The sequence below is a fragment of the Apostichopus japonicus genome, chromosome 3 (assembly GCF_037975245.1).
Source record: "Apostichopus japonicus isolate 1M-3 chromosome 3, ASM3797524v1, whole genome shotgun sequence".
Taxonomy (NCBI): domain Eukaryota; kingdom Metazoa; phylum Echinodermata; class Holothuroidea; order Aspidochirotida; family Stichopodidae; genus Apostichopus; species Apostichopus japonicus.
The window spans coordinates 10,725,482-10,737,575 of record NC_092563.1 but is presented as its reverse complement, the minus strand read 5'-3'; the positions used below and the strand labels follow the sequence as shown (position 1 = coordinate 10,737,575).

General features: G+C 33.7%; 1 protein-coding gene across 1 annotated transcript in view; it reads right to left on the bottom strand.

Moving 5' to 3' along the window:
* Positions 1–12,094, bottom strand: part of LOC139963099 (SUMO-activating enzyme subunit 2-like) — a 34,994-nt gene that overhangs the window by 3,754 nt on the left and 19,146 nt on the right. Inside the window, exons 10-14 of the mRNA XM_071963617.1 lie at positions 11,113–11,206; positions 9,908–10,020; positions 4,822–4,923; positions 4,103–4,156; positions 2,985–3,042 (exon numbers count right to left, since the gene is read on the bottom strand). Of these exons, the coding sequence (XP_071819718.1) occupies positions 2,985–3,042; positions 4,103–4,156; positions 4,822–4,923; positions 9,908–10,020; positions 11,113–11,206 (421 nt within the window). The remainder of the gene's footprint in view (positions 1–2,984; positions 3,043–4,102; positions 4,157–4,821; positions 4,924–9,907; positions 10,021–11,112; positions 11,207–12,094) is intronic.

Genomic DNA, 12,094 nt, shown 5'->3' with positions numbered 1-12,094 from the left:
TTTCTAATGATTGAGCCTGTATGAAACAGATATATAGACATAAAATATAAATATACTGCAACACAATGCCTTCATAAGGATTTCTAATGATTGAGCCTGTATAAAACAGATATATAGACTTAAAATATAAATATACTGCAACACAATGCCTTCATAAGGATTTCTAATGATTGAGCCTGTATAAAACAGATATATAGACATAAAATATAAATATACTGCAACGCAATGCCTTCATAAGGATTTCTAATGATTGAGCCTGTATAAAACAGATATATAGACATAAAATATAAATATACTGCAACACAATGCCTTCATAAGGATTTCTAATGATTGAGCCTGTATGAAACAGATATATAGACTTAAAATATAAATATACTGCAACACAATGCCTTCATAAGGATTTCTAATGATTGAGCCTGTATGAAACAGATATATAGACTTAAAATATAAATATACTGCAACACAATGCCTTCATAAGGATTTCTAATGATTGAGCCTGTATAAAACAGATATATAGACATAAAATATAAATATACTGCAACACAATGCCTTCATAAGGATTTCTAATGATTGAGCCTGTATAAACCAGATATATAGACTTAAAATATAAATATACTGCAACACAATGCCTTCATAAGGATTTCTAATGATTGAGCCTGTATGAAACAGATATATAGACTTAAAATATAAATATACTGCAACACAATGCCTTCATAAGGATTTCTAATGATTGAGCCTGTATGAAACAGATATATAGACTTAAAATATAAATATACTGCAACACAATGCCTTCATAAGGATTTCTAATGATTGAGCCTGTATGAAACAGATATATAGACATAAAATATAAATATACTGCAACACAATGCCTTCATAAGGATTTCTAAATGATTGAGCCTGTATGAAACAGATATATAGACTTAAAATATAAATATACTGCAACACAATGCCTTCATAAGGATTTCTAATGATTGAGCCTGTATGAAACAGATATATAGACTTAAAATATAAATATACTGCAACACAATGCCTTCATAAGGATTTCTAATGATTGAGCCTGTATAAAACAGATATATAGACTTAAAATATAAATATACTGCAACACAATGCCTTCATAAGGATTTCTAATGATTGAGCCTGTATAAAACAGATATATAGACATAAAATATAAATATACTGCAACACAATGCCTTCATAAGGATTTCTAATGATTGAGCCTGTATGAAACAGATATATAGACTTAAAATATAAATATACTGCAACACAATGCCTTCATAAGGATTTCTAATGGTTGAGCCTGTATAAAACAGATATATAGACATAAAATATAAATATACTGCAACACAATGCCTTCATAAGGATTTCTAATGATTGAGCCTGTATGAAACAGATATATAGACTTAAAATATAAATATACTGCAACACAATGCCTTAATAAGGATTTCTAATGATTGAGCCTGTATAAAACAGATATATAGACATAAAATATAAATATACTGCAACACAATGCCTTCATAAGGATTTCTAATGATTGAGCCTGTATAAAACAGATATATAGACTTAAAATATAAATATACTGCAACACAATGCCTTAATAAGGATTTCTAATGATTGAGCCTGTATGAAACAGATATATAGACTTAAAATATTAATATACTGCAACACAATGCCTTCATAAGGATTTCTAATGATTGAGCCTGTATAAAACAGATATATAGACTTAAAATATAAATATACTGCAACACAATGCCTTCATAAGGATTTCTAATGATTGAGCCTGTATGAAACAGATATATAGACATAAAATATAAATATACTGCAACACAATGCCTTCATAAGGATTTCTAATGATTGAGCCTGTATAAACCAGATATATAGACATAAAATATAAATATACTGCAACACAATGCCTTCATAAGGATTTCTAATGATTGAGCCTGTATGAAACAGATATATAGACATAAAATATAAATATACTGCAACACAATGCCTTCATAAGGATTTCTAATGATTGAGCCTGTATAAACCAGATATATAGACATAAAATATAAATATACTGCAACACAATGCCTTCATAAGGATTTCTAATGATTGAGCCTGTATGAAACAGATATATAGACATAAAATATAAATATACTGCAACACAATGCCTTCATAAGGATTTCTAATGATTGAGCCTGTATAAAACAGATATATAGACATAAAATATAAATATACTGCAACACAATGCCTTCATAAGGATTTCTAATGATTGAGCCTGTATGAAACAGATATATAGACATAAAATATAAATATACTGCAACACAATGCCTTCATAAGGATTTCTAATGATTGAGCCTGTATAAACCAGATATATAGACATAAAATATAAATATACTGCAACACAATGCCTTCATAAGGATTTCTAATGATTGAGCCTGTATGAAACAGATATATAGACATAAAATATAAATATACTGCAACACAATGCCTTCATAAGGATTTCTAATGATTGAGCCTGTATAAACCAGATATATAGACATAAAATATAAATATACTGCAACACAATGCCTTCATAAGGATTTCTAATGATTGAGCCTGTATAAAACAGATATATAGACATAAAATATAAATATACTGCAACACAATGCCTTCATAAGGATTTCTAATGATTGAGCCTGTATGAAACAGATATATAGACATAAAATGTTACACTCTTAGTACATGAATATACTGCAACACAATGCCTTCATAAGGACAAGTAATATCAAACAAATTCTTGTGACCCCCTGTAAACTATTACTTTAATATACAAGCCCAGCAGTTCATTCGCATCATTGATACTTATCTATCAGGTGTGCATCATGATCCTACTACGACCATCTAGGGTATGCAACTATTGCTATAGCAAAACACCATATCATATGGTCAAGTATTAAAGCAGTTTGTAAATCTTCTTGGAGATACTTAGTATTGAGGAATGCTTCTTTAAGTATGAACATTACCTTTTCCATCATCAATCTCAACATCTGGTGCAATCATGCCAAGACAGGCTTTGAAAATCTGGGTAAGCACAACAAAATATGAACTTACCTAACATGCATGGGTGAAGTGAATTAGCTTGACTTTATATGGCAATACCTAATAATAGTGCTTGACTTTATATGGCAATACCTAATAACACTTTGGGATTCTCTGAATTTGGCATAGTTACTTGAATTACAAGACACACATTTATTTTGGATTGTGGAATATTGTGAGTGATGAATCATGTACTGTTCATATTTTTACTTTAATTCATCAGTTGACGAATTCCCTTCCTTTAAACACCTTTCCCTTCCTTAACAGTGTCTTTCATGATACAGTAATAAAGGACGATGATAATTAGCTACCTGCCATGAGCATCACGCATTCTCTCCTGATACCACAATAAAGCAATAGGTTTTCAAATGCAAGATTATATGCATTTTGAAGTCCTTACTCAACACAAAACGAGAATTGAGGGGAGGGAGGGTGAGTGTGCTAATGTCTTGGACTGGTTGTAACTGTAACTTGCCCTTTCCTTGAGCACCAACTTTGGACAAACTAATTATTGGAAAAGTTTATACACAACTTTTCCAATGGTCCCAGTGCAAAGTTTATCTGTAATCATTGGGTAGTCAGATTTCCTTCAAGTTTACAAAGGCAATCTGGCCTATAGATTAATCCCCCCAACCTCCCCCCCCCCCCCAGAAACCAGCCTTTGTGGCTATGAAGTTCATCCCAGCTTTAAAAGGGAGTTCTTGTCTTTACAAGCATTTCAGATTTTGATGTCTAGTTAAAGCATTCTTTCACTCATATGGGAATCCACATACCAAGTATGAGACTAATTTATTTAGAGTGGTAATTTCATCAGTGTGAAGGGTTCTCCAAATATCAATAAGACATCAAGTTTCTCTTATAAAAGGTAAGCTCCTGTAATAGTGTTAAACATTTACAGAATAGTTTCAGTTCAATGCAAGCCATTGCTAACCAAGTTTAAATTTAGCAACAATAATCCCATGACCACTATTTTGCATGTACAAAAATATGATGATAAGAATGACATTTATATTGTATATCATTTGAATGTCCCCTTACTCACCTTGTCCTCCAGGGATTTTATTGTAAGCGTGTTTGTGTTGAGTTTCACTGAAACCTAAAATATGACACAAATCAGATAATAAATTAAGTATCAATTCACTATCTTTAAATGCAAAACAAAAAGTTCCCAATGGTCTTTATCACAACTTAGATGGAAACTGTGGTTGGTGAAACAAGTTTACAAGTGTCAATTGCATGGATAGATGCTGAGATATGGTGAAAACAAAAGAAACTGGTGAAACAAAGTGGCAACAGTGTAGCATAGGATGTGTTTTCCATGCTGTGTGTAGTTGCAGGTATGCTGCACAGATATGTTGAGTAAGCACAGAATTACTTGAAAACATGACCTTCAACATTCATACACCAGAAATGACAAAATTGAGTATAAAATCAATTATTTTCTGCATTAGATTACGTGGTTAATAATTTGACAATTGGGAGCAACCAAGTGATGGAAACTATGGAAGTATAGAACCCTTAGTTAGAATGAGGGGTATATAGTTATGTTTGAGTATTACATGACACAAAGTTACAGCTAAACTCAACATGCAGCTCCTACAATCTACATATAAGCAGGCATTCCTTCAATTAACAACAGGTTGCATTTTACAATATTACAATTGCCTTAGCACTGTAACATGTCATATTAATGCAATGAAGTAGTAATAAGCTGTATGTTTAAGAACAGAAATGTTGTAGAATAGAATCTTAGCTGCTTACCTCTGGCTTTGGGGAACACACGTAGCATTTTGGATTCGGTGACACCAGTTCACATGGAATGAGTAATTTTCTTCTGGCATTGGCAAATCTGGACATATACACCTGCATAAAGTAACTTTCTTTGTAAATTGTATTTCACATTATAAATATTACAGTTAGTCAAAAGGTCCATGCCATGTTGCAAATATTACAAATTGACAGGTAATAATACATGTTCAACCTTTGGACTTTTTTACTAATGAAGTAAAAGAGTTGTGAGCTATCGGAATGTCTTACAAAATTATAACAAAAGTTTTAAATTCATTTATAATTTCAATGTGAGTGTTCCATTGTGCATTTACTTTATAAGAATAAGATCATAAAAATTTAAAGCATTGTGTTTTAACTGCTAACACTTTGAATCACTATAACAATTTTCCCTCTTTATTTCACTTTATATTATGGCTACAGTCATTTGACACTTTTCACACTAATCTTAGTAACAAATGTCAATAAAATTTGGAGAACTCAAAATAGAATTACAGTACCGTCCAGATAAAATCGGCTGTGGCATCGTGTATCGTGATGCCCTTATCTTTTTCTATCGTTTTCTATCGTGAAACCTGACTACTGTAAATTTTTTGTACACGCTACAACGATATAACGATATACCACGATCACACGCTGTATCGTGATACCAAGCCTTCACGATAGCAAACATGACTGCTACATTCACGCTAACACGTTATATCGTGAGATCGTGATTTCAAGCCGAGTGCGTCACGATTCGTAACTTCGTTTGGGCTTTGGATGTTTATTATTCACGTTATTTCGTTAAGTCGTAATATCGTGTATCAGGAAGTTCCTACTCTACTGTGCGAAAATCGATCTTTACAGGAGTTCCGCCTTGAAAACTTTTTGAAGTCAGCTCACAACTTTACATGTTTAACTTTTTATTTAACAACAGTAACGTTACGTAGGGATAGCGACTTTTCTGTTACTAGTGTTAGTTGTAGATTTTATGTTCCACGTTACTTTGAATAGTTGGCAACATTTTGAAGAATAATAAAGTACTACTAAGCCTTTCTTGTGTTAAGTTTTTATATAATTTATCGTTGGTTCTAACAGAATGAAAAGGAAAAAAATTCCACCCAACAACTTTGAAGCAGGGCCGGTTAAAAACAAAACATGTTTATCGTCCGCGCAAGGGGCCTCCCTTTTCCTGATTCCCGAGTCTCTATTCGGATTCAAGAAATCTAACTAACCTTAAAAATTATTTTGTTAAGGTTGCCACATATTCCAAACTAGTATTAGCGCACGAAAAGAAGAAAAACGTCAGCCTGTTTTTTTTTTCAGATCTCAGTACAAGAAACATGTATTTTATTTGGATAATAGAAAAACTTTCTTTAATGTGGTTAATTAATATTTTCCTACCCTAGCTATATTTTATAAAACCTTCATGAAAACCGACTTTTTAGAAAATGGATTTTGAAGCTCAGTCAACAATTTAAAAAAAGGTTACCGTTAAATACTGGCGTCAAAAAATACATTTCGTATTTATTCCAATAAAGGTCCACAAAGGATAAAAATGCGAAGTACAGCTTACTAAAAAGAATTGAAACTGCATGTACAGTACATGGTCATTTTAAGTATCCAAATACTACACAAAGAGATCGAGTTCACCGAAACACCCCTTTTCCCTACCACCTGAGGAAAAGCGTCTTTTATAAATTATAGTACCATACAGTACTTTACATTTGATACAAAAGTAACATCTACAACAACTTCCCAAAATTTGTATGTGTCGCAATAGGTTAAGTTTTAACCACACAGTACCATTAATAATTTGCATATTACATCAAAAGTTACACTCGGGCGTCCAGATGGCGGGAAAATGTACAATCATGTACAATTTGTTGTGTCGTTCCCACGGTGCAATGAACTTGGGCAAGTTGCCAAGTTCGAATGTCGTTGACCTACTTATGTTCCATAAACAATGTCAATGGGAATTATGTGTGTAAAAACTCGTGTTTTTCCACGTGTTATATATATAGAAGTTTTACGTAAGCGGAGTGAATTTCGGGGCGGCTCGTTGATTGTGAGGAAGCACTTATCTAAGCATCAATATTTGTGAAATATATCGTACGGTTTTTCTTCAGAAAATATTTTTGACTAGTAATTTCTCAATGTATTAAGAAGGGTGATATCTCTATGTTCCGACGTCTCTATGTTCCGACGTCTCTATGTTCCGACAGCTCTTTAAGTTCCGACAATTTTTTGGGACTCTAATTTTTTGAACCCAATTTTTTTCTGGGGGGGGGGCTCAATTTTGTTAGACCCAAATTCTGTCTGACTAATTTTTTTGAGGGATTCAATTTTTTGGACCCAATTTCTTTGGGGACTCATTTTTTTTTTGACCCAAATTTTGTCTGGCTTAAGTTATTTTTTGGGGGGGACTCAATTTTTTTCAATTTTGTTAGACCCAAATTTTGTCTCACTAACTATTTTATTAGGGGGGACTCAATTTTTTTCGGACCCAATTTTTTTGGGGGGACTTTTTCCGGCCTAATTTTTTTGGGGGGGACTCAATTTTATTTGGACCCAATTTTTTTTGTGGAATCAACTTTTTTGGACCCACAATTTTCCTGACCTGATTTGTTTGGGGGGGACTCATTTTTTTTGGACGCGCCGAATTTTTTTTTACGAAACAAAAAATAAAAGGGCCCAAAGTTTTTTATGACCCAAATAGTGCTTGTCCGAAAAAAATTGGTCAACAAAAATTTTAGAGTAAAAAAAATTTGTGTCATCAAAATATTTTGGTCTAAAAAAATATGGGTCTTAAAAAAATTTGGTCCCAAAAACATATTGGTCAAAAATATTGGTCAAAAGAACTTCAGAGTAAAAAACAATTGTCGGAACGTAGACACGCCGGAACCCATAAAATATACTGGGTCTACCCCGAATCATTGCATTTTGGGCGAATGTGTATTTAACTACATTACATGATGCTTAAACACATGTTTGAACAAAATGAAAAATTCAAGTATTACCACATAAATATTCAAAAAATATACTTTTGTTGCATGGTATGGAGGATTTGGTGAAACCAAACATGTCTGGACTGGTTTGAAAATTCTACGAGGTTCGTGATCAACTTGACCGTATCTAGTATTTTCAGAAAATAAGGTTGCTACCATACAAAACTGTCCGGCCGAAAGCAATTAAATGACTGTCATTTAAATAAAAAAAAAGCTTCTAACAGAAGTTATGACCTATTTTGTATAATTTTTAATGTGCGTGTCAATACGGGTTGCCATCAGGATCATATCGATTACTGATGCTATGCAAAACAAACAGCTTATTTGAGCATATCATATGGTGCAGAAAAACATTCTTCAAGCAAACAATTTTCTCGAAAATCTTGCAAAATTCGATCGTGAAAACAATGTTCAAACATACTAAAGTGTGCCACCCTATGCATCCCGGATGGTGAAAAAGCTACTGTAGGCCTATATTCAGCGTTACAATGCATATTAACCCTATCGTAACATTTGGGACGATTTGCTAGTGCAATTAAAGCCTAGGCTGATATTCTTGCATACAAGAAGTTCAGAACGAATGTTTTGTTCGAATAGAAAATATTTTGCGACTGCTGTTTTTTTTTAAAGGGGTTTGTATGAAAGGAGTTTGGATGAGTAGGCCTACAGTGTGTTCATTAGGCCTATCGTACTAGTTTTGCGATTATGAAACTTGTATGTCGATTGACACTTAATTTTGTTGACAAACCGAACTTTTTGATCAGAATTTGCAATAAATCTATTGCACATTGCATTGAATTGATGATTTCATCTACTGCGGGAAGAAGCCTACCCCAATTCTTTCAAATCACGATGAAACGATCGATCGTTCTGCAACGTGATTCACGCTATAACGATAACATTACGATAGTATAAAGTGCCAGTGAAATGATGAACACACTATCACGATATTATGACCACGATGCGACGCACGATATCACGTTAGGTACTTGCTATAGGCGTAATGGAAACGATATCACGATAGACTCCTTGAGTCTCCTCATATTTTGTCACGTTACACGATGCCACGGCCGATTTAATCTGGGCGGTACTGTATAGCCTGTTAAAAGCAGACCTGTCTATAACAAAGAAGATGACAAATGCAAAGAATTGTTAATGAAACAGGTGAGAGGCAAGTGGAACTAGAGATAAAATTATTAGAAAAATAAAATGATCCCTGTAGGCCTGATTCAGGTAGCAAAAAATCAGAACAGGGTACCTGTTATCATTACCCGGTCGGGTAACAGATACCCGAACCTCCGGACTGAATATTGACAAGAAAATTGCAGAACTAGCCAAACACAATATACATAAATGGCAGATTACTATGCCACCTTATATTACACCTACGAAATATATAAATTGTTCGCTCCACGTGCATTCAACATGTTAATGTACATATCATATTGGCTTTTACATTAGTAATGGCGAATTAGTCGGGCAAGCTTAGAACTTTATTTTAATTACTAAGGAGAATTTTTTTTCAACTATTGATTTCCTTTAGCTACATCATTACAATTTATTTTTCTTTCAGTAGGTACCCGAAAAATTCTCAGCATATGGCCCTAATTTTCACCAAAATATTTGGTTGGGGGCTGCAGCCCCCCCCCCCCCACACCGCCTCCTATGCCTATGGGTACTTACAATTCATGTATTCATGTTTAAACTCTGTTGACTCTAAATGACTTTTGACCACCAAAGAAAATGAAAGCATTCTACTCACTAGGATGGATACAAACACTACAAAATGAAGTTAAACCAATATACACTCTTTGACTTACAAATGTTTAGAAAGCAAAGCATCTGACACACCCATACACACAATCACCATCAATATCAATTCCTTTTGCTGTCTGCAAGGAATAAAAATCTTTCAAGAAAATATACCAAATACAGGGATTTCTAACAAGATCTAATTTTAGCTAATTATAGAGATCAAAATGATGTGAATAATAAAGCAGTCTATAGTTAGATATTAAGTAAAGCCATATCAAACCAATAATGGCAAAAAAGTCAAAGCTTAAACTCACTGTTTTACATTTGTTGAAACTTCCAGCCAAAATCTTGAGAGCTTCAACTACTATGAGACCAGCAATGACTGCATTGGTTGTTGCTATTGCAGGGATGATGTTACCAGCCATGGCTGAAGTAAACAAGATAGAAACAGTTTAACTTTTGTTACCAATTCTTTCATGATTGATCACACATTCAAATGGTTAAGAACAAACAATTCAAACTATATTTTACTTTTCTTGCATCTATTAGTTCTCTATAATAAACTACTGTAGTAAGGCTCATATCATAGACAGCTGTTGGATATATGTAAGATTTACATAGAAATTAGGACAGTGAATGGAGATAGAGCTAAGTTTACAATCAGCATCTCCAATGACACAATTGAATTCCACTGTATCAAATAGCAAAAGGTTAACTAGGACTCTTAACAAGCAATTTGTTATTTGTCACTCATGTCTGATGTAAAAGGCTGGAGTCACTTAACTGAAAGGGATGCAAACTATTGTCCATACATATATTCATGCAAAGCCTCTTGTAACAATCAGACATTACTATGATTGCACCTCATATGATTACCAAACCAAAATGGAGAAAAGTTAACATTTAATTCTAATAATTGTGTTTTCCATGTTGATTATCTGTTGATTTGCAGCAAAATAAAAAATGTATTAGTACCTACAAAATCATTTACTCAGTTGTACAAAAGGTGCAGTAGCTCACATCAGATTTATCATTTGGACAAGTGTGTCTCAATGAATGAACCTAATTGGCACCTAAGTTTAGGAGCCAGTAGTTTTTATAACTCCCCCGCCACTATCTGCAATAACTGAGTGTTTGACTAGACGGTGCATTCTGAGTAGTATACTGCGTTCCCCTATATTCCTCCGACCCTGTTTTTAAGCAGTACGCACATACAGTTGAATCTATGAATGTAGTGAGTCCAATAAAAATAGGTCACTGTGTTGGGCTACATTGTATTGAGGTCAAGACATTTGCCCAATCAATTAAACCATTTGTTAAGATCAATACAAAGAAAAATGTTAGAGAGCAGCCACATTTTGAGCCCAAAAACCAACAAGCAAACACAAAACAACATAAGGACGCAAAAATTGTGTGCACTATTATCTATCAAATTCCTGTCTGATACTGGCAAACATAATCTTCATATATCAAATTATAACAGTATAGTTCTAAAACATTGTGAAATCACATAGCTTACATTTGACATCAAACCTTGACTTCTGAGGAATGAGAAAGATGTGGGATCTGAGGTTGGCAGTACAAGTCACAAAGTCCATTGCAGCTTTGTCATCCTGTGAGGAAGTAGAAAATGATTTGTCAATGTAAGAATGATATATCCAATCTGGGCCAGAACTGAAATATCAAGTCTGAAACCCTTCAAGTTTCACTTTGAACACAACTTAATCCACAAATCAAATATTTAAATTTGACTTTTACTCTTCCACAAGCAAAACACACTGTTTTTTCCCCTCAAACTTCATTCAATCTTACTTTTATTCTGTTTCCACAGCATACAAACTTTGAATTCTGTTGACCTCAAATGACAAGACCTCCACAAAAACAAATGGGTTCTTGCATATACTGAATTGATATTATACACAAGGTATAAAGTTCAAACAAGTTTTGGCATGTAATCAGCAACATACAAACTGGAAAATAGTCTTCTTAACCTGTTTACAATTAATAGGTTATTCAACACCATGGTTAAAAATGAATGTCCTTGAAAGATGTGTGAATAACTGGTCTAATGCTACTTCTTGTTACTACTAAGTCTTGCTGTTTGGTATTTACTAACCAAGGAAAGTAGTACAACAAAGCCCATCATCATATAGGTGGTGCAAGTGATATAACTCATTGTTTGTATGTGTGCTGGGTGGTGTGACTGCTGAGAGAATCCCTGAGAACTTTCAGAAAATACACCTGGAGGAAAGGGAATACTTGAACATACCATGATGAACAAGTTGATTTTAAGTTAATGGTAGGACTGCAGTTTAAAAAGCATATTCTGTAGGCGTCCGTAGGCAGTGATTGGCTTGTAAAGAATGGCTCTTTGAAGTCGATCTGAGGTGTAGAGGTTGTGGTGATGGTTGTTACTTGTTAGTAATTTGGCAAAGGAGAGGAAGGTGGGGATAGTAACTGTCATGGCAGTAACATGTCTTTGGAGGTGAACGTTTGATACA